Raw genomic sequence first — 26,897 nt, 5'->3', positions numbered from 1 at the left:
AAAATGAAATATGAGTAAGTAGCAGACAGCTCCCAGCTGCATCGTACACAACCTTTGAGAACATCGCTCTTTGCCTTTGTAGTGACCAAAAAAAGTCTGTCAATGCAGCTCTTCTCCTGTGGAATAATATAATCAAACTCATCTGGCATGCATTAACACTGATTTGGATTTTTCCCCCACACCAGACCCACTCCTTTATCTAAATCTCCATGACCTCTGCTTCTGTCTCAAATTAGACAAAATTTTGATCACCTGTGCTGTCAGAAGTAGCATGGCTATATTTACTGAAATTCTGAATAAAACCATGCTAAACCAGAAATAAAGTTCCTTTGTGAATAGAATTCCTTTATCATAGAAAAAAGTTATATATTGTAATCCTTTAGATTGCTCAGTTTCAATGCGCACTGAATTTATAGACTCTAATTATTTCATAAGGAACCATTCCTCTTTATATCATGTTTGATCTACATTAATATTTCCTAATAAAGGATGCATTGAAATACTTGTACAGGACCAATGTACAAATAGAGTAAGTTTTTACAGTTTCAGTTAATTTCAAGGTGCAGCAAGCCTGTAGAGTAAGTAGGTGACTTAGTATACCTTGCCATATCTTGCAGAGTTATATTAATGCAACTCACATATTGAAGATGAACTCCTAAAGTAAAGAGAGAAGGTGGTCCTGGTTTCTAATATGAATCCCATTTTTCTGAGTTTCTGTGTCTCAGTCACTGGCAACTCCCATATTACATACTACATAAAAGAGCATTTTAAACCTGTCTTAAATTAGTGCAGAAGTATGCTACCAATGCTCTTGCTACTGAAAGATGATCTCTGGCACCTATTTTCTAATTCCCAGAACAGCTTCTCCCTGTAAAATGTGATATGCATCACTATGACAGTTTAAAAGCTGGTTGGATTCATTGTGGTTTTTTTCTTTTCTTTTGATGCCACATATTAAAGTAAACATCTCTCACTTGTTTAGTTAGAGCAACCAAAGAAGTGGCAAGACCCAGCATACTGATAAAGTCTCAGATTATCCTCTAGAGTTATATTCTCCTTTTCAGTTGTCAAAATATATAACAAGCACTTCTAGTAAATACAAAAGTAATCTTGACAGCTTTTGGATGTAGGATAGAAAATAATTTGAAATATATATTCTAGGAAATTAAATCTAATTTCTCATCCATTGTTATTCAGCCTCTGTGCTCCATCAGTCCAGTGAAACTCCAGGGATAAAATATTAATTTAAAAGTGTAACTAATTATTAGACTTCTCTGTAGCACTATGCAGTACTTAAAAGGAACTTTTTCCTTCTACTTCATTCTTAAAGACTTCCTTCCCACATAATTAACCCTTAAAGCTATTTCCACAAAAAGGGACTAGTTACAAGAGAGGAAAATACTGAGAATAAGTAAATCATAGAATGGTTTGGGTTGGAAGGGACCTTAAAGATCATCTAGTTCCAACCTCCCTGGCATGGACAGGGACACTTTCCACTAGATCAGGTTGTTCACAACGCCCTCCAACCTGGCCTTGAACACTTCCAGGGAGGGGACATCCACAACCTCTCTGGGCAACCTGTTCCAGTGCCTCACCACCCTCACAGTGAAGAATTTCTTCCTTGCATCTAATCTAAATCTACCCTCTTTCAGTTTAAAGTCATTACCTATCATCCTATCACTACAATCCCTGACAAAGAGTCCCTCCCCATCTTTCCTGTGGGCCCTCTTTAGGTACTGGAAGGCCGCTAGAAGGTTTCCTTAGAGCTTTCTCTTCTCCAGGCTGAACAACCCCAACTCTCTCAGTCTGTTCTCATACAAGAGTTGCTCCAGCCCCCTGGTCATCTTCATGGCCCTCCTCTGGACCCGCTCGAGAAGATCTATGTCCTTCTTATGTTCAGTGTTCCAGACTTCACTATAAGGATTCTATAAGGCAGATCAGAAACTCATAGCTTTTTAAACATAACCACATTCATAATGATCACATTGTTCATGTAATCTTGCTGTAAACATCAACTTTCAGCTCTGTCAAATTATTTGTTCAGCCATGAAAAGCTCACAAGATGTTCTGTGCTCTCTCAAAGGATATTCCTTTCTACAGAGGGTTGTTAGAAACTATCATTTTTGGTCAAGGTTTGATATTATGCAATTGCATCAAAAAACATGTAGTTTCCTCTAAAAACTTTATTTTTTTTATTACTGTATAATTTGTTGGCATGAGTCTGACCTCAAAGGATTAAATAAGAATTTAGTATGGTACAATCACAGAATAATTTAGGTTAGAGGGACTTTTTAACATCATCTAACCCAATTCCCTGCTCAAAGCAGTGCCAGCTTCAAAATTAGATCAGGTTATTCAATACCATGTCCAGTCAAATTCTGAGCATCTCCAGGGATGGAGCAATGTTCAGAATTTCAATCGCCCTCTCTGTAAATAATTGTATTCCTTTCATCTGGTCAGAATTTACCTTTCTGCAGTTTACAACTGTTGTCATTCATCCTACTGTTTTGCAACTGCAAGATTTTCACTCTGTCTTCTCCGTAACCCACATTTAGATGTCTGGAGACAGCGGTTAAGTTTCCCCCAAACCTCAGTCCTTCTCTTCTCCATGCAGAACAAATCCAGTTCCCTCAACATCTCCTCACCTGTAATGTGCTTCTGCCTCCTAACCTTCTCAATGGCCCTCCACTGCACTTAGCTGCAGTTTCTCAATGTCTTTCTTCTACCAGAGAGACCAAATTGTGTCATATCACAATTGCCAAATAGAGAATAACTACTTCCCATGACCTGCTGACTATACACTTGCTGACACAGCACAGGACATGGTTAGCCTTCACTGTTATAAGGGCTCTCTGCCCACTGACGTTCATCTTGTTCTGTACATCTTTTTCGGCAAAACTGCTCCCTAGTGAGACAGTGCCCAGTCTCTGCTGTTGCATGTGGTTTTTCCACCTCATACACAGGAAATTTTCACCATTTAGAACCTAACACGGTCTGTGTCAGTCCATTTCCGAACAGCCACCCTGCCCTCCAGCATATTTGACCACCCTTCCCAATTTGATGACATCTGTGAACTTCTCTGGGGCTGTGCCCCACCCCATCATTCATGTCCCTAAAGGGGACACTAAAGAGTACCAGCCCCAGTACTAACTTCTGAAAAATGCTACCAATAACAGACCACAAATTAGACATTCAGTGGCTGACTGCTACTCTTTGAGCTCAGCTATTCAACATAGCTGTGTTGAAGGCTTTGTTAAAAGTCCAGGTAAACAACACCCATCATGCTCTCCTTATCCACAGAGTCAGTCATCTCATCACAGAAGGCAACCAGGTTGGTCAGGCATGATTTGTCTTTGGTGAATCTCAGTTGGTTGCTCAAAAATACTTTCTTGTTCTCCATGTTCTGGCAAATGGCTTCCAGGAAGATTTCCCCCACAGTCTTCCCAGGAACTCAGGTGTGGTGGAGCAAATTGTAATTTCCTGGATTGTCTTCCTTGCCATTTCAGCAGGTGAGTATGACATGCCTTTTGCAGACACCAGAGGCCTTTTCCAGTGACTGTAAGTAGAGGGTCACAGATTTTATTTATTTAGGTTATCTACTATATTACTGCAATAAGTACATGCTATAGCTGAGGTCCTCCAACAACATCTCTACATAAAAATATTTCTGCCTGTTTAGAATACCAGAAAGTGAATAGTAGTAAATTTTTCTACTGTATTGGTTTTATTATGGTGTTGCTCAGCATTCGTTTTCTGTTTTGTTTGAACTATACCATGGCTGATCTTAAAATAAAGCTGAAATATTATGAAAGGCTTCAGTAGACTTCAGCAGAAATTCCTATTTCTGTAGGATTTCTGAGGAAATAAAACAATTCTAAAACAAGAGAGGAAGCTCACAAAGCTTCTCCAGAGAAACATATGTGAAAACAGTGAAAACCAGCTGTATTAGTTTAATCACTATTAAATTTGTATTTTCTAATTGGGATTACTTGGGTAGATAAAAAGGGAAAGAGGGGGAAAGAGAAAGATGGGGCTTGTGGTACTATCTATATTAAATCACTGGAAATAAAAGACCAAATGAAAAAATGGTCACCAGGAGTTTTGATTGCATCCAAAATCAAAAATGTACTTCTTAGAGACAGTTTCTGAAGCTATACTCACTTTGGGGCAACTGCCTAAGTCTAGGTCAGATTCTAGCTTTTGACTCAGATTCTAGCTTCTAATAAACTTCATAACAAAGGTGACATTTTCACTGCTTGGCTTGTGAAAGTATAAAGTATGCAGAAAAGGGATCAAAACTCCATGATAAGCCTGCACCATAGTACTTATGTCATTCTCATGGAAGCACTCCGGTGTATAAAAACATCTTTTCTTCTCAAACCTTTACGTAAAGGAAGTCAAGAACCACAGAGCTGACAGCGTAGCCTGTGTGGTGAAGTATCATTTGCTATATTATGTAGCTAGTAGTATAGAATAAAATAAAACAGAGCACTAGAAAGCATAACCACAATGAAACAAAGCTACTTTTCTTTGCTCATACTTTTTTGCCTATTTACTCATCAATTTATTTGCTTGGATTTTCATATTTGTGATATCCTGCTAATCTAGGTAAATTATGCATCAGAATATGGGACAATCAGAACCAGACTGTGTTTATCTCTCACTCCATGGTGTTAGCTTAGAGATATTAAACAGTTTTGCAGAATTATTTGCCAAAATATGCATGTATTACATTATTAGTAATTTATTAGTAACTAGTACTAATGTATGTGGTCAGTACTTCTGGTAACACCACAAAAGAAGTTGTTTACACTTCTGATTTAAGAGATGCAAAATGTTATCAAATGTACTACAAGCCCATAGAATTCAATCTCATTTAAGAACAAATAAAACTGAAGTGAAATAGATTTTACATCATCTGTTATTTGAAAAAGCATGATAATCAGGAACTCTGAATTACCCTTTAAAAAAGATTGCCTCCCCGGGGTTATATTCAAGTCTATCATTATCACAGCGTGAAGGAAGGAAAGTGTCGGGCGGAGGTGTGGGAAGTCCTGTGCATCTGCCCTGCTTCAGTTCGATACCCACAGCCCGTGAAAAACGCCTTTTCGTGGGAAGATGCAGAGCATCACCTGACAGCTGGGCGCTGCCCACTCCCTGCACCGGGACAGCCCCCGGGACCGGGCAGGCGGTGGATGCTGCGCTCTCAGCCCCAGCACGACAAGCAGATGCCACCTAGAGCTGGGATTTCTCTCCCCTTTGCTTCACTTCGGTCCCTCGCCGCCGTCGGGAGGAGATGTGACTTCAGGTAACCGCACAAATCTCTTTCCAGTGGTCCAGCTCCCGACTTTTAACCATCCTCTCTGCGGTTCGTGTTACCTAGCTGTTGCTACCCAGATCGAGACGGGCGCGCATTTAACTCTCACGATCAAGCAAAGAGACGGCACCGGCATCCCCCGCCTGCACGGACCCGGGACCCGCTTCCCCCCCAGCCCGCCCCCGGTCCTGCGCCCCTCCGGGAGTCCCACCGCCGCAGCCAGGCTGGCAGAGGTCAGTGCATCCTTCCTCCCCTTCCAAAGCGCTTGGCCCCCTCTGGGAAGGGGGGGGGTGTTGCGTTTTGGGGAGCATCCCAAAGATACCGGCTCCGCCCGAGGGCAGGAGTCCCACGGTCTGACCCGACCGACGCCCCTGATGCCCCTCCACAGCGCCTCTGGGCGCCACAAAGGTGCAGCGGGGGCGACGGCTGGGTCAGACAACTGGGTTTCCAGCTAAGCACCGTCACCTTGGGGTAGTCACTTTGGGGGAGTCCGATGCTGGGTGCTGACCCCACACAGCATCCATTGGTGTGGGAGAAGGGAAGGGGCAGCCAGTGAGGGACCATACCCACTCTGAGGGAATGGTGGGTCCCTCTGCTGCTCGCTGAGCCCTCAGTGATCTCCCCTTGCTCCCAGCAGGGCAGCGGTGGGCAGCATAGGTGAGACCTCAGTGGTTGGATGCACCGGAGGAGACAGGCTTGACAAGAGAAGGGGGTCTCGCTTTTTTTCCCCCACTTCTAACTCATCTCCATCACTAGAGGGCCTGGACACCCTCTCCTGCAGCCATGGAGAACTCCTCCCTCCCTGAGACCAATTCTTCATGTGCAGACTGCACCGGGAGAGGGGATGGGGGTCTGAATATGTCCACTCCCCCACTGAGCCCCAGCTTCTACGTCACAGTGCCTGTCATCTACTCAGTCATCTGTGCTGTGGGGCTGACGGGCAACACCGCCGTCATCTATGTAATCCTCAAAGCCCCAAAGATGAAAACGGTCACCAACATCTTCATCCTCAACCTGGCCATTGCTGACGAGCTCTTTACCTTGGTGCTACCCATCAACATTGCTGACTACCTGCTCCTGCAGTGGCCCTTTGGAGAGTTCATGTGCAAGCTCATCATCTCCATAGACCAGTACAACACCTTTTCCAGCATCTACTTCCTCACCGTCATGAGTATTGACCGCTACCTGGTTGTGGTGGCCACCACCAAGTCCAGGAAGATGTCCTACCGCACCTACCGAGCAGCCAAGATTGTGAGCCTCTGTGTCTGGTCCTTCGTCACAGTCATCATCCTGCCCTTCACTGTCTTTGCTAAGATACACAAGGAGCAGGGGCGCTCCCAGTGTGTCTTCGTGTTCCCCCACCCTGAGAGCGTGTGGTGGAAAGGTAGTCGGATCTACACCCTTATTTTAGGCTTTGCCATCCCAGTGTCCACCATCTGCATCCTCTACACCACCATGTTGTGCAGACTGAGACGTGTGCACCTCCATTGCAATGCAAAAGCCCTGGATAAAGCAAAAAAAAAAGTGACACTGATGGTGGTTGTCATCCTGGCTGTATGCCTGTTCTGCTGGACGCCCTATCACCTCAGCACAGTGGTGGCCCTAACCACAGATATCCCACAAACTCCACTCATCATTGCGATTTCCTACTTCATCACTAGCTTGAGTTATGCCAACAGCTGCTTCAACCCTTTCCTGTATGCCTTTCTGGATGACAGTTTCCGGAGAAGCTTTCGCAAACTGATAGATTGCCGAACCACCTCATAAAGCCAACCTTCTGTCCGCTCCTATGTCCCTCTCACAGTCATCTGCTCTTTCTTGGTGACTCCAGCCCATAGAGTGCCTCCTCTCCAGCCTCCTTGTGACAGCCCATGGGGTTTCAGATTGTTTAGCTACCCAAGACACAAACTGGGGACAGGTGGATCTTTCTCAACTTTCCTGCACTCGTTTCCTCAGCACTGCTCTCCATCCCTTGACCTGTTTGGGGTTTTTTTTTGTTGTTTTTTTTAATTCCTTTTCTCTAGTGTGCGTTCTGTCCTAGGTTTGTAGCTCACAGAGCTGCAGCAGGTCCTTTTTCTCTTTTTATAGTTATTGCTTTGTGAAGTCAAGCCACATGACTGTCTCCATTACCTGTGATTCATAAAGCCCAATAAAGAGGTGTTATTGAGTGTCTTGCTTAATGATTCCTGTTCTGGTTTTGGCTGGGATAGAGTGAATTTTCTTCACAGTAGCTAGTATGGGGTTATGTTTTGGACTTGTGCTAGAAACAGTGTTAATAACACAGGGATGTTTTAGTCACTGCTGAGCAGTGCTTACGCAGAGACAAGGCCTTTTCTCCTTCTCACACTGCCCCAGCAGTGAGTAGGCTGGGGGTGCACAAGAAGCTGGGAGGGGACACAGCTGGGACAGCTGACCCCAGCTGACCAAAGGGATATTCCACACCACATGACATCATGCTCAGCATGTAAACCTGGGGATGAAGAAAGAAGTGGGGGATGTTCGATGTGATGGCATTTTTCTTTCCAAGTAACCGTTATACATGGTGGAGCTCTGCTTTCCTGGAGATGTCTGAACACCTGCCTGCTGGTGGGAAGTGGTGAATGAATTCCTCATTTTGCTTTTCTTTTGCTTTACCTATTAAGCTGTCTTTATCTCAACCCACGAACTTTATTTTCCGATTCCCTCCCCCATCCCACTGCAGGGCAGGGAGTGGGTGAGCCACTGTGGTGTTTAGCTGCCTGCCAGGTTAAACCACCACAATTACTCAGCCTCTTTCATATCCACGGGGCCTGCTTACACAAAGTCTTGCAAACTTAGCAACACTGAAAAAAGCACAGTTCCAAAGGATAAGGAATAAACCAAGGTATTGAGCTCATTTCATTTTAGAGGGGACTGAGATAAAATAGTCAAAATTAATGATAACAGGCAAGAGAGACCTCAGTCTAGCTTTAAGGAAGAAAGAGCAAGCCCTCAGTACTGAATAAAATACACAGATGTGGGTATGGAGCTACTTGCTGTGGAAAATAGCTTAAAAGTGTACTTGGTAGCTGTAGTTTGTAAAATTTGCAGCTTTTGTTTGCATCAGAAGTCATGTTTACTTCTTTATTTATCATATGTTTATGGGCAATCTCCTTCTGGCACCTACAGACTTATTTTTTTTGGTCCTAAAAAACAGAATCAGAAGGTGTTTTCAGAACAAGTTAACCTTTGAAAAGAACTTGCTGAAATGAGGGGAATATTCTGACTTCTTCCCTGCAAATCATAATATATGCAGTGGTTAGGTTACTTTTAACAGGCTCTCATACACTTGTACTTTGCTTGCTGGTGAGATTTATTAATATTTCTCTTAAGGAGGACAAAGGAAGTAAAAAAAAAACACCAAAAGAATAGGTGAATTTTATTTGGAGGAAGGGGGAGACGGTCAATAAAAGTTTCACTAGAACTCACATGTCCAAACACTGCATGAGGATATTTTTTACTTCCTCTCCTCTTTTAGCCCTCTAAGGAAAACTGAAAAACTGTGGAAGACTGGGAAAATATTTGCAGTCACTTAACATTTGTCATCCTAGTGGTCTTTCCTGTTTTTCCCTGCAGCAGATGCTAAATCAGTGTAACAGAAATTGTTACATATTTTCTCCTCCACTGAATACAGAGAGATAAGGAAATGTGACTAAGGAATTGCATTTCCACTTACACAGGAAGGGATGACGGGTTTCAGGAGGTGCATAAGGATACATACACAAGTCTATGGGACCGGATGAGATACACCCGAGGGTGCTGAAGAAGCTGGCTGGGGTCCTCACCAAGCCGCTTTCCGTCATTTACCAGCAGTCCTGGCTGACAGGGGAGGTCCTGATAGATTGGAAATCGGCTAATGTGATGCCCATATATAAGAAGGGTCGGAAGGATGATCCGGGAAATTACACGCCTGTCAGCTTGACTTCGGTGCCCGGGAAGCTGATGGAGCAGCTCATCCTGAGTACCATCACACAACACATGTGGGACAACCAGATGATCAGGCCCAGTCAGCATGGATTTATGAAAGGCAGGTCCTGCTTGACAAACCTGATCTCCTTCTATGACAGGGCGACCTGCTTATTGGATGAGGGAAAGGCTGTGGATGTTGTCTACCTTGACATCAGTAAGACCTTTGACACCATTTCCCACAGCATTCTCCTGGCAAAACTGGCCACTCGCAGCTTGGATGGGCACAAACTTCGCTGGGTAAAAAACTGTTTGGATGGCCGGGCCCAAAGAATGGTGGTTAATGCAGTTAAATCCGGTTGGTGGCCGGTCACGAGTGGTGTCCCCCAGGGCTCGATTTTGGGGCCACTCCTGTTTAACATCTTTATTGATGACCTAGACGACGGGATCGAGTGCACCCTCAGTAAGTTTGCAGATGACACCAAGTTGGGTGGGAGTGTTGATCTGCCCAAGGGTAGGGAGGCTCTGCAGAGAGATCTGGACAGGCTGGAGTGATGGGCTAAGGCCAACCGGATGAGCTTCAATAAGGCCAAATGCCGGGTGCTGCACTTGGGCCACAACAACCCCCAGCAGCGCTACAGGCTTGGGGAGGAGGGGCTGGAGAGCTGCCAGTCAGAGAGGGACCTGGGGGTGTTGATTGACAGCCGTCTGAACATGAGCCAGCAGTGTGCCCAGGTGGCCAAGAAGGCCAATGGCATCCTGGCTTGTATCAGAAATAGCGTGGCCAGCAGGGACTGGGAAGGGATCTTACCCCTGTACTCGGCACTGGTGAGGCCTCACCTCAATTACTGTGTTCAGTTTTGGGCCCCTCACTACAAGAAGGACATTGAATTACTTGAGCGTGTCCAAAGAAGGGCAACGAAGCTGGTGAAGGGTCTGGAGCACATGTCGTACGAGGAGCGGCTGAGGGAACTGGGGTTGTTTAGTCTGGAGAAGAGGAGGCTGAGGGGAGACCTCATCGCCCTCTACAACTACCTGAAAGGAGGTTGCAGAGAGATGGGGATGAGTCTCTTTAACCAAGTAATAAGTAATGGGACAAGAGGGAATGTCCTCAAGTTGCGCCAGGGAAGGTTTAGACTGGATATTAGGAAGCATTTCTTTACAGAATGGATTGTTAGGTGTTGGAATGGGCTGCCCAGGGAGGTGGTGGAGTCCCCATCCCTGGAGGTGTTTAAGAGTCGGGTCGACATAGCACTTAGGGATATGGTGTAGTTGGGAACTGTCAGTGTTAGGTTAATGGTTGAACTGGATGATCTTCAAGGTCTTTTCCAACCTAGATGATTCTGTGATTCTGTGATTCGTGTGGCACATGCTCCGGTTTGCAGGTGCCTCCTGAGACCCAGGTCCCTTCCCACTGCTGCAGTCTAAAGTTCTGCCGTAGACACATGGGAAGCTTCTTTTGCTAAATCCTTCTGAAGAAACTTCAAATAAACATTTTACTTGCAGATTTTAGCAATTATACAAATCCTCCTACATTATAATGCCATATAACTGAGTTGATGATTAAATAATTTCTCCTGATAAACCGTTAATGTTCTCTGAGACAGTCATTGCTAGTTTCAACACCCGGTCTATATGTCACGGAAATGAAAGGATTTCTTTGGGGAACAACAGTGTCTAATTCTGCTTCACTGAAGGGTGTATAATTGACTTCCATCAGACGCAGAAGCTGGCCTTTGAAAGAACAAGCCCAAAAGGTGTTGAGTACCCATTTCCACACCACATACAAAAGCGTGCTGCAGGAACCAGTGTCTCTCACTTTATCTTTCTGCCTGAAACAAAAGGTAATTAACTTTCCCCATCAGCTGCCTGCTGTTTCATGTGGGCTTGTAAATTGTAATGATGCTTCTCTGTGGTCAGTCACTTGCCGTGGAGAAAGATGTTACTCTGTATGGGATGAGTAGCAAAGTCTGTCTTCATTTAAGCTGCTAATACAGACACCACCTCTCTTATATCCTTAAACCACCATGTCCACAGCAACATTACTTGTGTGAAGACTCCATATAGTTTTAAAAGTAAACAATATTATTCTCAGAAAAGACATTTTCAAGATTGCTGTGCTCTCATTTGTTGCTGATCCTTCCCTGAAGACCAAAGAATACCAGTGAAATACTGTTCTTTGTCACTCACCTTAGAGAGTGGCACAGATTTGAGCATTGCTCCTGACAGCGACCACCTGAACATTTTGATCAAGCTGCTATGCAGTCATGTTTGTCTCATCACCTGTCAGGGCTTCTATTTACCTCACAAATGTTATTGACACTTAAGTAGCTTTGTTGTGCTACTGCAAAACCTAGCCTGTACCTACACGTCAAATGCATCTCTGAGATGCTCGGCTGATATTAACAGGAGGTTATACGAACAATCTGATTTGTATTTCGTTTTTATCTAGTTTTGAATACCAAAATTTTAACCGTTTCTGGACAATGTAATCTGGTTTAAGATTTCAACAAAAAAACCAAACAACTTTCTAATCTAGACCAATGTAAAGAGATCTCTTTAAAATTTTCCTATTTCTTAGGAAATAGGAACACATTTTAAAGTATGCATTTCATCATTCTCAGTATCTCATCCCTTTGTCTTCCCCATACTCAATTCCTGTTGTCCATAGGGAAAAATATGAAAATTGCTACCATTAACAAATTTTACTTCAAAGTATCTTGTGTTGCTTGTCTTTTTTGTGATCAGAAACACAAAAATGCAAACAGAACATCACCTGTGGTAAACACAATCCTTCAATCCTTCCCTAAATTCCTTCTCATTCTGAAGCCACATCTTACCTGTTCTTCATAGTAGAATGAATATCTGAGAAGAATTCAGTGTTTCCCAAAAGGCTTGGAGTTTTCCTATGGTTGTTAATCACAGAATAGGCTGAGACTTGAGCAACAGCCCAGCTCTAACATGGGTACTCATCTCAAATTCATGCATTAGGGCAAGACTACCCTTGCATGGCTGTGCTGCCTGCAGTGTCTGTGACATGTTTGGGAGGTGGGACTGGAGCTGTTCTGATGCAGGTGTTGCAGATGGGTGTCTGCATGGAGGAGGAAGTTGAGCCTAGACAGCCTGGGAAGGGTGCTGAATGGTAAGTAAGGCCCCCTCTGATCTTGCAGAGCTTCAGCATTAAAACAGCCAACACATATTTCTTCTTCCATCATATGTCCTTTTTGTTTGGGAAAGAGAACATGCTAGGGGAGTCCAAATGTGACCAAAACCATTCAGCAGGAGAGAGAGGGGTTCAAGCTTCAACACTGCTGTTCAGCAAGGATGACCTAGTGATGTATAGAAGCTCCCAGAGCAGCAATAAAGGATAATATCTCAATAAATTTGCTCCCCTTAAACATTTCTACTTCCTGTCCAGAGGAGGGATTTATGCACCTGTTCAGCCCATGCTTAACTGGCTATAATGAAACTTAACAGTGTCACACCTTAAGTCAGTATAGTTGCTGTAAGGAAGTATTTTACAAATATGAAAATGAGTAAGATAGAAGTAAATCCATTTTCCCCACAGCACAACTTGTAATCTGCACCTGATATTGCAGATGTTAGATACAGAATTTCAGGAGAAAAGGAGAGAAAATAGAAAAACAAATTGTATAATTAAATATAATATAAACATTTTAAAAAACATGGATTTTTTTCATGGTATTGAAGTGGCAATGAGAGGAGTTGCCATCAGGCCATTTCTATCCTGCCTGATGGAAATTGTTTTGGAGGCACAGTTAATCCTTTTTATAAGCAAAAGCGAAGTAACTGATCCCATTTGGTTAGTAACTTTTACTCTCAAGCATGCCTGCATTTCCAGATGGAAGCAAATCCAGGATGACCTGCAAATCCAGATGGGTAGTGGCAGTGTGGGTATGAGCATCCCAAGAAGAAAATAAAGCTGATACTTCTGCAAAGAAAACTATGCAGTAAGTGACAAGGCAGACACCACCAGCCCTGCTACAGCCTACTACTTTACCTAACAGCAGCTACTTTATAGGGTCCCTGGTAGGCCAGGCAGGCCAGGAATGAAAGACTAAGCCTTCTCTGGATTGAGGCATCTGACTGCAAGTAACCAACCCCTGTGCTGAGGCTCACAGCCATGCACACAGCTGCCCAAGCAATTTTGTACAGGCAGCTGCACCTGCAGCTCACAGGTTTAGTTTTTCCCCTGAGTGCTGCAGAGCAGATCATCCTGCTCTGGTCCACTTTGCCTGTGCAGTTGGGGCACAGCTGCAGGTATCCATGTATAACTAGACCCAAGTCCCACAGAGAGACCCTCTGGCTACTTGTGCCTTATCCCCCTGTTTATACCCTGACTGATGTTAAACCCGGCATTTTGAACTGTTGGCCCCTGCCTAAAAGCATGCAGCATATTTGTTGTGTGTGTGTGATTTTGGCAGGGGAGCAAGACAGAAGGAGTAGACAGGGCTGTATTCTCAGGACCATGGTTAGTTAGAGTACCAGGAGGACACACCTGTATAATACCAGGTGCCTTGCTCTGCGGAGAGCAGGGATGGACAACGTTCCGGGACCCAGACAGGGCTGAGCCTCTGATGAAGCAGAAGCACAAAGGATGGCAAGCAGGCAGCTCCACTAACAGCCTCAGGCATGGAGCCCAGGCACTCCATGAATTGACAGGAGCCTGTAAAGTGGAGCTACTCCAATTATTATCACACTGGTAACAGGCAGCCCACACATGGAAACTGAGAAAAGAAGCTAAGCAGTACTGGTGATAAAACTAATCAGAGACAACATCTAAAGCTGACCATCATGAAGATATAACCCACTTTAAAGTACAAAAAAGTAGTCATAAGATTAATACAGTGGCACACTCAGCAAAACATAGTGAAGAAAGGAAGATATGTGCAATGCAGATAAGTGCATGTTTGATAAGCATGTGAAAACATATGGCATCCATAAGTTCCTTTGCATCCTTTTTATCCAGATGTGGGCAGTGTGGAGAGGTAAAGGGAACCCTCAGCACCTAGGGCCCTGTGAAACACTGTCATCCAGCCCCATGGTGCCAGGTGAGATGCAACAGGTCACTTTGAATCCAGATGGTGGTTTAGTCAGCTGCACGAGCTTGCCTTTCATCTGCAAGGTAGGCACCTCGATAGAGTCTTGAGCTGCATAGGATTGATATTGTCTCTTTACTGAGAGCTGGTGTGACTGCAGTAAGGTTTCACAAGCCAAGACAGTAGGGAACAGTGTCATCTTTTCTGTATAAGTGGCTATTCAGCTTTCCCCCTGCCAAAAAAAATAATGTGATTAAACAGAACCAGGCCTCCAGCTTGTTGTGGGTTGTCAGCACCAAATGTCCTCAATACCTTGGCTTCTGACACATATGCATTACTTTTCATGAACACCTTCCTAAAGTCTATATAGATCAAGCTATAGAGACCTAGAGAGTAACACTGTGTGTGACTGTCAAGCCCCCCTTCAGCTAGAAACCCTGAGTGTACATGTCCTTCAGTGGCACATTCTGGGAGCTCTGATCACTGAAAACCAGATATTCCTTCAGGCCCATGAGTTCTCTATAAATTGTTTTTAAAATCACCCTGTATACTCTCCCAGCAATGGCACAATTGCCTGGCCATTCCTGAGCCAACTACCCCAAACCTGTAGCCACCACTGACTGTCACCAATCCCTGTGCTCTTTTGGGGTCCCTCAGCAGGCTGCTCTGACAACAGAGAATTTAGGCAAGTTTCTCACTCAGGCCAGGCAAGGCATTTTTTTCCATATGGGTTTTTGCAGCATGTCTAGCCCTGAAAGCTGGCATAATGGAGGGGATACATGACACCATGCTATTTTTCATGTTCCAGATACACTGCAACACTGGGTGGCCAAAGCAGCCCTCAAAACATGCACCTCTTCTGTCATCTCTACATCATTTATTCAATGAGTTTGACACCTCTATCAGTTTTATTTTAGTGGCTTGCAAGTGTCTCTCCAATTATTTGTTCTGCAGCATAAAGCCGCCCTGAAGTCAAGAGCAGCACATCAGCAGGAAGCAGGTAGATATAAGGGGGAGTACATAGTATCGGAGGATAATCATCTAATGTCAGGTGAAAGTGACGCTGGTGTTTGGGTACAGAAAGGGAGATCCTGGGCTCTGTCTATATCAACACTAAGTGCAATAAGAACAGATCTGTTCTTATGACTGGTGTTAAGAACCCAGAGTCAATGCTGAGTGTATTTCAGGAGTTTCTACCCTGGACTAGCTGTGGTCTGAGTGCACAGATGCATTAGCAGTTGCAATACATTAGTTGTGATCCTAGACTCCATGTGCTGTTTTAATTTCATCCAGAAGGACTTCAGCTGGCACACATGTAGGCTGCTCTGCAGAATGGACCAAAGGGTGGTACATCAAAAGCACTTTCTTGGCCTAATTGAGGTGCTGACATGCAGACATCCCCATAGCATCATGAAACTTCACAAGCTAGGTTCAAGAAGTTCTCACTCTGAGAGGTACTAGGAAATCCAGGATCTGGCCCCTAATTCCTAGTTCTGAGTAGTTGATAACAGGCCAAATACAAATGCTTAGATTATGTTGATTATTTTATAGAGAGCATATATGCTGATTACTATATATAACTATATAGTACTTAATGGGACATGAAACATCATGCAATTCTTTCCTGACTTGCAGTTAAGGCTGCCTGTCACTGGCATAACAAGCTGAAGTCTTAAAAACTCCCCCCATGAACAAGACTGTTGGGCAGATTTCTGATACCTGTAGTACATCTGGATGGCTCCCTGCAGGTGTCTCTTGCTGGGTACATCTGGCAAGAAAGTCCATCCTCAGAAAGGAACATTTTATTTAATGAAATAATGTTTTGTTTAAATTGACTCTGCAAGCTAAACTAAACCCATTGTCCTGATTTCAGCTGGGATAGAGTTAATTTTCTTCCTGGTAGCTGGTACAGTGCTGTGGTTTGGATTTAGTGTGAGAATAATGTTGATAACACAGATGTTTTACTTGTTGCTAAGTAGCACTTATCCTAAGGATTTTTCAGTTTCCCATGCTCTGCCAGCAAGCACGTACACAAGAAGCTGGAAGGGAGCCTGGCCACGACAGCTGACCTGGACTAGCCAAAGGGATATTCCATACCATAGAACGTCATGCTCAGTGTATAAACTGGGGGGAGTTGGCTGCAGAGGGTGGATCGCTGCTCAGGCATTGGTCAGCAGGTGGTGAGCACTGTGCATCACTTGTCTTTCTCAGATTTTATTCCTCTCTCTTTGTTGTATTTCTTTTCATTACTATTATCATTACTATATTATAATTATTGTTATTATATTTTATTGTAGTTATTAAACTGGTCTTATCTCAACCCATGCATTTCACTTTTTTTTTTTGTTCTCCTCCCCATCCCAGGGGGGACTGGAAGACTTGGTCACAACATGTGACCAAGTGGCTACATGGTGCTTAACTGATGGCTGAAGTTAAATCACAACATCCATTTATAATATTTTCCTAATTCTTGGGAGTCTCTAAGAATCAATTTCTTTTATTTCTCTCCTAAGAATGTTTCTAGTTTCTGCTCCTTTTAATAACTTTTAATAAACTAAACAATCATTTTTTTTCTAATAAAACTTTTGAGAGCAAAATTTTCCAGTTTTCTTGTGCTTAGGTAAACTAGGTATTCCCTGTTCTGAAGCAGATTAATACCTTATTTTTAGGTCCAGTATTTTTAGAAATATTTTTGCTGTAGAGACTTCCTCTTAAATGAAAAATGCTCTGAGTTTTCTCTAGTTATATTTGAGCAGATGGAGTTTTACTCAGTGAGCTCAGAAATTCTGGAATTTCCAGAGCCTGCAACAGACAAATGCCTTTTCCAGAGACCATTCCTATGGGGTCCCAGCAATTTCAACTGTATAAATAATTCAACAGAATAACATCCAATATCTTAGAAATTTAAAAAAATTAATTGCTAATTAATCAAAGAGCAAAAAGGATCTGATATTCACCCAGTGCAGACAGCATATGAAGCAGAAGTTTACATATTTGAATTTAACAGACCAACATTTGGTCTAACATTGACATTGTTGTCTAACATACATAGTACAACATGCAGCTGGCAAACCCCCTGTATGTTCACATGCACAATATATACAAGTTTTCATTAAAAAAAGAAGAAGATTGTGATTTTTTTGCTCATTCTGGAAAGCAGCTGCTTATATGAAGAGGCCAGTCATGCCAAGGAGATGATTTCTTAATTAACCCTGTATCAGGGTTAATTGCTCACTGGTAGGAATAAGGATCTTGCAAACCAGTCCATTCCAGTTAGAGTGGTCCCCAAGGCCCCATGACTTATCTGGCCTCCTTCTGTTTCAAAGCATTTCTTTTGAGGACAATAGAGAAAGTTTTATAATTGTGCTACTTCACCAGTGTAAAGCATGATTTTAACTGAAGGTAACTATGCATTTGTGTCCCAGGTGAAAGAAACCCACCAGCTTCTTTTTCTGCATTACAAAATGAAAAAAAAAAAAAAAAAATGAACTCTACATAAGTTTTATATATTTGCCGTTTCTCTCATCTTCTTCCATAGACATTTTTAGGAAGTGTAAAGAAAAATCATAAACTGTCAACTCACTGATAAAACTATGTAATTTGAGGCTCCACGAATGCTTCCAAAACCTTTTTCTGCTTCCAAAACCTTTTTATACTTCCTAAACCTTTATGCCACCAGAGGGAGTTCAAAGACAACTTATTCAGCAAATGCACTGAGTGGAAACGGGTTTCTGCTGTACTTCCCACAGAATCGTCTAGGTTGGAAAAGACCTTGAAGATCATCCAGTCCAACCATTAGCCTAACATTGACAGTTCTCAACTACACCATATCCCTAAGCGCTATGTTAACCCAACTCTTAAATACCTCCAGGGATGGGGACTCCACCACCTCCCTGGTCAGCCCATTCCAACGCCTAACAATCCATTCTGTAAAGAAATGCTTCCTAATATCCAGTCTAAACCTTCCCTGGCGCAACTTGAGGACATTCCCTCTTGTCCCATCACTTATTACTTGGTTAAAGAGACTCATCCCCAGCTCTCTGCAACCTCCTTTCAGGTAGTTGTAGAGGGCGATGAGGTCTCCCCTCAGCCTCCTCTTCTCCAGACTAAACAACCCCAGTTCCCTCAGCCGCTCCTCGTACGACATGTGCTCCAGACCCTTCACCAGCTTCGTTGCCCTTCTTTGGACACGCTCAAGTAATTCAATGTCCTTTTTGTAGTGAGGGGCCCAAAACTGAACACAGTAATTGAGGTGCGGCCTCACCAGTGCCGAGTACAGGGGTAAGATCCCTTCCCTGTCCCTGCTGGCCACTCTATTTCTGATACAAGCCAGGATGCCATTGGCCTTCTTGGCCACCTGGGCACACTGCTGGCTCATGTTCAGACGGCTGTCAATCAACACCCCCAGGTCCCTCTCTGACTGGCAGCTCTCCAGCCCCTCCTCCCCAAGCCTGTAGCGCTGCTGGGGGTTGTTGTGGCCTGTCCTGGTTTAACCAGGATAGGGTTAAGTTTCCCCAGCAGTGGGGGGGGGAGCTCTAGCCGGGTTATTCAGATCACATCCTGGCAGGTCACATTTTCCTGGCGCAGGAGTGCGGTGCACTCGTGGTTTTGTACATCGTGCTTCTCACTGCTGTATTTGGTAGCTATTTTGCTCTGTTCATTGCTATCACTATTACTGTTATTGTTGTTGTTTGTTGTGTTGCTATTGCACTGTTGTATTAAACCTTTCCTTATTTCAGTCTTGGGGCTTTGCATTTCACTCCCTTTGTGGGAGAGGGGTAGCGGCCGCGTGGTCTCAGACCCTGGCAGGGGCTAAACCACCACATGGCCCAAGTGCAGGACCCGGCATTTGGCCTTATTGAACCTCATCCAGTTGGCCTTAGCCCATCGCTCCAGCCTGTCCAGATCTCTCTGCAGAGCCTCCCTACCCTTGGGCAGATCAACACTCCCACCCAACTTGGTGTCATCTGCAAACTTACTGAGGGTGCACTCGATCCCCTTGTCTAGATCATCAATAGAGATGTTAAACAGGAGAGGCCCCAAAACCGATCCCTGGGGGACACCACTCGTGACCGGCCACCAACTGGATTTAACTCCGTTCACCACCACTCTTTGGGCCCGGCCGTCCAAACAGTTTTTTACCCAGCAAAGCGTGTGCCCATCCAAGCCTCGAGCAGCCAGTTTTGCCAGGAGAATGCTGTGGGAAACAGTGTCAAAGGCCTTACTAAAGTCAAGGTAGACAACATCCACAGCCTTTCCCTCATCCCATAAGCAGGTCACCCTGTTGTAGAAGGAGATCAGGTTTGTCAAGCAGGACCTGCCTTTCATAAACCCATGCTGACTGGGCCTGATCATCTGGTTGTCCCACATGTGTTGTGTGATGGTACTCAGGATGAGCTGCTCCATCAGCTTCCCGGGCACTGAATTCCTGACACGGAGCATGCATTTTCTCTGTAGGAGAAATTTTACTCAAAAGCATCAAATACCTCAGATTTTACTCAAAAGCATGATAAACAGAAGTAGGATATTAAAATAGCTTTAAGAAAGGAATAAAACATATATATATATATATATATACACACACACACACAAACCAGAGTTTAGGTCAGACCTTTCTAAAGGTGTGATCCCAAAGCTGTTTAGTGTTTTTCTGTTTCTTTATAAGTATCCCTTTCAAGTATGCAGTACTCTTAAATACCAAGAGGCGTGATGTCTGGATGCACCTGAGGACCCATCTCCTCCTGCACATTCCCATGCCCAGTCAATCAGCCCCACGGAGGGACTGGTTGGGGGGGGGGGGGCGTTGAGCAGATGTCACTGACACAAAGCCAAGGCAGTGTCAGCAGGCAGATGCCACTTTTCCTGCCCACCATTCCCCAAAGCCAGGGTATCCCTGTGGACCCCAAATGTCTCTGGGTAAGGATTTGGGTGTCTCTGTTCTGTGCTTCCCACTATTTTTATTAGCCGGATTTTTTTTCAATTATTTCCTTTTTTCCTGTCCCTTGATCCTATTATCCCCAGGCTGTATCTAGTGGTTTAGACACTTCTCCTCCTTTCAGCTTTCAGCCCCTAGATGGCAGTGGTTCTTCACTACAAGCCATCACTGTTCACCGAAACCGGAATTAAAAGACTAAAAAAATGCTCCCAAGAGCTAAATGGGACGCTATGTTATAGGATATGCTAAAACTAATACAAATTCGTCAGGGGAAACAAGACAATACTGGGGTTTTTATTGAAAATTATACATAAAATGGCATGAATCCATAAGCATTTAAAAATTTTGGAGATGAGTACATTTTAACAAGTATTGTTTGAACAGTTGAACAAAGTCTGCTGAAATTATAGAAGTAGTTTATCTTAGATCTAGATTAAAACTCCTTTTTGCTCCCAAATTTAAATTCTGAGTTCAGACACTAGGCAGATCAGTAAGGCAAGAGATTCTCAACCAAAACTCTCAAGTCCTTAAAGTAAAATGGGTATTTTCTTTAAAGGAAATGTGTCCAAAATCTTTTGTTAATTTGTATATTAAGAGAAGAATCTATATGCTTCTAATAAGGAGCAAGGAGTGTAGTCAGTTAAATATCTGGCAGAATTATGGGGAGCTATAAGTAGTACAATGAGCTTGGGTACAATTAGTATAATTTTAATATATGATGAATAGCCAACCATGTAATCTGTCTAGAAATTGTTACAGGCTCAGGTGTTACTACAGTCCCCTTAAATACTGTAATGTATATTTATGTTTTTATTGGATGGAAGTCCTACAACATGCCTGTGTGGTAACAGATCCCTTTTCTACAGAGAGAAACCTAGGCTACACTACCTGGCACCTGATGAGTAAGCACTCCTCAGCTCTAGCTCTGAGGTGCATTACTTCTGCACTACATCCTTGCCTACTGAGGCTAAGCCAAATCAGTAGAAAAATGCTCGCATAGTGGAACTGTTGGTTGATTATTGTTACTTACTGCTGATACTGAGATACTAACCAGTCTGGGTTATTGTGGTAGACATTTATCCACCTACAGAAAATTAATAGCTGCACAAGAGAACTTGCAATCTAAAAGAGACAGACACTGTGTTGCTTTCCTGGGGACACTGATCTCCTGAAAGCCTGAGAGGATCGTGAACCTGTTTCCCTCCATGCCTCAGAAGAGACATGTATTTTCCAAGGTCTACATTTCACTTCTGCATTAAATTCACCTCAAGACTGAATCTGGAAAAATTGCACATGGGCTTTTATGCCTCATTCACTGAGTCTGTGTTATAAAACAGATCTTCAGCTAAAGAAATAACAAGGCCAATTTCTGGTTGGCATAGTGACATAGCAGCAATATATACTATGTAAAACTTTCGTGTGCTTTATATTAGGTACCTGTAGAAGCTATTGTCTTCATATTTGATGGGCCTTACAGTTGGACATTTGTTCTCTGCAATGAGCTAAAGCTACCCAAGTATCAGCAAGAGCTTGTGTGACAGATCATTTTTGATTTCTGGTGTTGCAACATGCAATGGGAACTTTGGACAACTGAACGTGAAAATGTCATATAATTGGAGAAGGCAGTTAGCTGTCATCTTTTGGGGATACCTTGAACAGTTTGCAAAAAAAAAAAAAAAAAAAAAAAAAACAAACCAACCAACCAAACCTATCTTCTATGCAGCACTGCAGGATTAAAAGGAAAAGATTCAAAAGAGTATGGTAATCTTTCCCTTCTTCTAAGGTTTTGATATTCACCTGTTCATTCACACAGGCAATGTGTGGTAAAGAGAATACCAAATGTTAGACGACTTCTCAAAAACTGTAGGTCTCAAAAAGCTCAGAACAAACTTCAACACTGTTGACAAGTTTTTTTAGTGTGATGAAGTGTTCTGCTGACTCTTACTTAAACTCCATTAAAATCAAAAAGGCATCAAGAAATGTTACCCAGAGAAATTAATCCTGGTATAAATAACTTAGAATACAGTTAAATAAACTAGGCCAAGCAGGAATATAAGACAGAAGGATCAATGCAGAAATCACTCTAATAGGCCCTACTACTGCCAGCGATCATCTTTTGAATTTTTGCTGTATTGATTACCACACTCTTATTCAAGGCTGGTTAAATCTGAGGTGGCCAATTTCCATGCCTCTGTGACTAGGTAAGAAGTGAAGTGACACTCAGTGGTTATATTAAATAATTACATTTTTTGTGTTTTGAAGAACTGCTACTATTGAGTCACATTACTGCAGCTAAAAGTATTCAAGAACAAAAAATATATATCCATTGCAAAATGCCGAATTTCCAGAAAAAAAATCATTATTTCAGAATTACTATTCTGGATTAAAACAACAGTCTGTTTTGCCAAGTAGTCTGTTTCCAACAGGTCTTATATTGTATTGCTTGATATGGTGACATATAATTGTTTCCAAGGACATTATTATACTCTGTGTGTGGGCAGTGGCATACATCACTACCTGTCAGAATTAAATCTGGCAAGGCAGAAATAAAAACCTTTTACAATTATTTTTACTATTTGTACAATGAGAGCAAACAGTGGCCCAAATAGGGTTCTGCTGGGCTGGCCGTTCTGCAAAACACTGACTAAAAGAGTTTGATCATGAATAAAACTAAATTTAGTATTTTTAAGAAAGTAGCAAGTGGAAAAAGGAAGAAGTTCTAAAGCATCATAAGAGTAAGAAAAGCAAAGCAAACACAAGAATTGAAAAGTTTGATCATCTCCAAAATTGTGGATGAACCTAGATTTCTTTTCAAATGATGGTCTGAAAATTCAGAAGATTACAGAAGAGAAAAACAGAAGAACCTCTCCAGTGAGCTAGAACAGGTGACCAGATGACCCTACCTGCTACATGTCAACAGGGCCCCATTCCACGCACCAGTTAGAGCTGCCAGCAGCAGCAATTCTTTCCCTCCATTCACCAGCTGAGTCAAAGGAAGTGGGTAAGGAAATCCCTACAGCAAGGGTGAATACCTATTCTAAATTACCATAACACTTGAAAGACAAATAGAGTGATATACGAGCCGTTAGTCACCCAATATGTGACTGTATTATCAGCACCTACATGCTATGTTAAATTAACTCTACATCTGCTATAAATAAGCAATTAACTCTACATCTGCTACACATAAGCAACACCACAGTTAAGGTAGATCTCACATACAGCTGTGGGGGAGTTCAGGTTCTGGTGCTGTTTCTCAGGTCCAGACATTGTTCACTGAGGATGTTAGGTCAGGACCTTCTTTTCCTTGTGCCCTTATCTCTGCCGCATGAGCCATACCCTATCAGTCTCTTTACAAGCTCACAGGTGCCCTGCAAAACTAATTTCTTCTACCTTTTCAGGGTCTTTACCATGTCCACATCAAACAGATTTCACTGTGCATTCCCTCCAACATCCTCTTGTCTTCTGAACTGCCTCAATCAAATTTATGCTACCACTAAAATGGGATCAAGGAAAGCAACATGTTCTTTACTGTAGTGTCAGCTGTTCTTCTGTTCCTCCCTTGTCTACTTTTAGGAGACTCCAATACTATCTGCACAACAATGCCTCCCACTGATTCTGCAAGAGGAATTTGTCATTTATGATGTGCAGCAAAAGCTTTTAGGAATTGTCACCTACCTACTAAGAAGCACATGTCAGGGGTCATGAAGAAAAGCAAAGGGAAAAACAAATCAGCAGAAATGCTAATTCTTTGAGGATGAAAAAAGAAAATGTTGCATAAATGAAGAACTTCCTTCACTGTTAAAATGTGTTTGTACTCAGAAAAACATCCTACAACAAACTGTTAAAAGAGAACCTGACCTGAAGTTCACTGAAGTTAACAGGAATGGAGAGAAGAATAGTTCTCAGATGCTCCCATACTGTTTAAGGGACCCAATGCAATTCTTGGACAAGGGTTATAAGCCTTCTTAATATGCAATGATAAAATTACTGGATGCTATGCTTGCAAATATATGTGGTTGAAAATGGATATTATGTTACCTTTAGCAACTGCATGACGATTAATTGTTGGTAAAACACATCTGCCTAATAAAATGAGAAGTGTTTCTATATAATTTACTACAAGCATAAATATGTGCTACCAGCTCTTACCTTCACCTTCCTTGTCCTTAAAAATCACTACTAAACACTTAAATAAATGAAGCAATTTATAACATTAGATGAGGAAATTATAGACTTAACTATATATTTTTTTTTTTACAAAACTGAAGAGAAAAAAGAATCCTATGAACAAAAAAATGTGGCTAAGCACTAAACATGTAACACTAATCTGTACAAGGAATCAGCCAATTTAAATAATTTACTAAGCTAATGAAAATCATCCAAATCTTACATAAAATTTCCAATCACTTTCCCACCAACCTTATTGCAATGAATGGGTCCAACAATTGTTCTTCCAACGCTGTTCATACTACCATTCATTAAATTTTTCCAAGGTTAAATTGCAGAGTTTGTACTCCATTTTTATTCACTTTCTGACAGAAGATTTAACCAGAAAATATTTTATTAATACACTGCAGTTAACATTGTTTATAAACAAAAAACCAGATTGTCAAGTTTTGTGTTTGTATTGGATACTATATATGCAAAAATGTAACTATAATATGCTGAATAGAAAACTACAGATAAGAATGAATCTTTCATATATTTAGAACTCTGCTTACAAAAATTAAAAGTAATTGCAGATGCCTGAGAAATTTATGTACTATGTAATTACAAAGTACTAGAAGTACAATTATAGACTTTTTAATAAGGGGTAAGCTTTTCATCTTCTTCCCTCTTATTTTAGACATTGCTTCATCTAAGATGATTTATTCCTTTGTTTCATAACAAGTTAGTAGATTTTCCAAAGTGATGATTTTTCTAGAGCTTTGCTATTTGTTTTGCAAGGGAATAAATTTCCAGGAACTGTTTATATGCAGTTTTTATATTCAGCAATAAGTATCTGGAGTGATTTAAAACACAAAAAATCCATGGCTCAAAGTCACTTGGGTCATCAGTAAAGACCTACACAGCTCATAAAAGATTTCAGTTGAGAAAAGAATAGCCAAGAAATCAAAAAGCTTCTTACATAATAATAGTATTTTAAACAAAGTAAGTTTATGAAAACTTCCTAGAGTTCCTCAGTCCTATAAAAATTAAATCAGCCCTGTTCAGTATATTACATCCTTTAAAATTAAATGTAGTTTGGAAGAAAAAAAAACAGGACTTTGAAATCACAAGTGCAAACCTTGGCAACATTTATCTGGAAGCAGGTACTGCACCATACCCAGAGTAAGGATGATTGCTCTTTCTAGCACTAAGCTTAAGATCAGGAGAGAAAAATCAAGTCTTCAGAGGAATGGGGAGCAACAGGCCAGAATTTGATGAGCACTGGTAAAAAGCAAGGAGGAAACCCAAAACAGCGGTCCTTGGTTTTATCCTTTCATGTTTGCTTTGTACCTTTGAGTGAATAAATAATGCTTTGTTTAAAAAATCCAAATGCAAGGAAAGAGAGGTGCAGTTGGGATACTCCTTTCAGACTCATTCAGTTATCAGTCCAAAGGCCGTCTCATCCAAACTGTGTACCAGCTTAAAGTAGACAGGCTGCAGTAGGGATGCGCTTACATAAAGCCTGCCTAAGTGTCCTCTCCACCAAGGACCATGTTTATCTACCACAAAATGAATGATTTCCTGCAGTACAAATAGATCTTTCCCAATCTAACCAGAGCTTAATGTGGACCCAAGAGCTCCCTTGCTCTCACTGAAGCTGGCATGTGTGAGGAAAGAAACCTGTTCTTAATAAATCTGCACTTATTAGGAAATTATTTTGACAAAGTATTTCCAACTGCCTCTGCCAAGGAGTTTTTAAAAAAAATTTATTTTTTCTTACTATTTGCCTATATGGTAACAGAGATAACAGAACCACATAGCATTGTGAGAGACGACTTGTAACTCCCCAAAAACAGGGTCTGAGAGAGATAAAGGATGGGGGGGAGTGGAGGCCCTCTGAGCCAAGGAATGTCTCAAATGCTCACAAGTAGCAAAACTACAGTCACGGGGTGGATAGTGTGGAGTTTGGAGGTGACAAGGCTGCCTGAATAACACAGGATGCAGCTGGAGGAGGGAGCCCTGTGAAGGCAGGACAGTTCTGCTCTGGTGCATCTTGAAACCCTGAGTTTCAAGGGCCATCTGTCCGTGAATGAACTTTGCTTCATTATCCATGAAATGTATATTAAAGTTGACACCCCTGAATATGCTAATAAAGATTAACAAGATTATGCTAATTACATCATCCCATGAAGCACCTTACACCTCCCCATACATGGGATATGTACGTATGTGCGTTGACCTAGGGGATGGACCCAAGGGAAGTGTGTATAAATTGGGGGGGGGGGGGGGGGGGAGGAGTGAAAGGGAGAAAGCAAAAAGAAGATGTGAAGAAGACAGATGCATCCCTGACAAACTTGTACAGGACCAGTGCAGGAACCCAGACTGGTGATCTCTATTTCTCTATTCTATTTCCCTCCCTTCCTTTTTCCCTTTTTCCTTCACTACCATTAAGAAATGTAAGGCATACTACATTGCCTGCCATAACTCATCATATACTTAGCCAATTATC

At 42.3% G+C, this 26,897-nt stretch overlaps 1 protein-coding gene across 1 annotated transcript; it reads left to right on the top strand.

The window, feature by feature from the left end:
* Window positions 1-6,100: 6,100 nt before the first annotated feature.
* NPBWR1 (neuropeptides B and W receptor 1) lies at window positions 6,101-7,084 on the top strand. The gene has a single exon (XM_074847492.1). The coding sequence runs from the start codon at window positions 6,101-6,103 to the stop codon at window positions 7,082-7,084; it is 984 nt and encodes a 327-aa protein (XP_074703593.1).
* Window positions 7,085-26,897: the final 19,813 nt, after the last annotated feature.

The sequence above is a fragment of the Strix aluco genome, chromosome 1, assembly GCF_031877795.1.
Source record: "Strix aluco isolate bStrAlu1 chromosome 1, bStrAlu1.hap1, whole genome shotgun sequence".
In the NCBI taxonomy this organism is placed as follows: Eukaryota; Metazoa; Chordata; class Aves; order Strigiformes; family Strigidae; genus Strix; species Strix aluco.
Note: the sequence above shows the minus strand (reverse complement) of the source record. Positions and strands in the feature narration are given on the sequence as shown.

Bases quoted from the DNA above. Each gene is read 5' to 3' on its own strand.
- NPBWR1 (XM_074847492.1), top strand. From the start codon at position 6,101: ATGGAGAACTCCTCCCTCCCTGAGACCAATTCTTCATGTGCAGACTGC.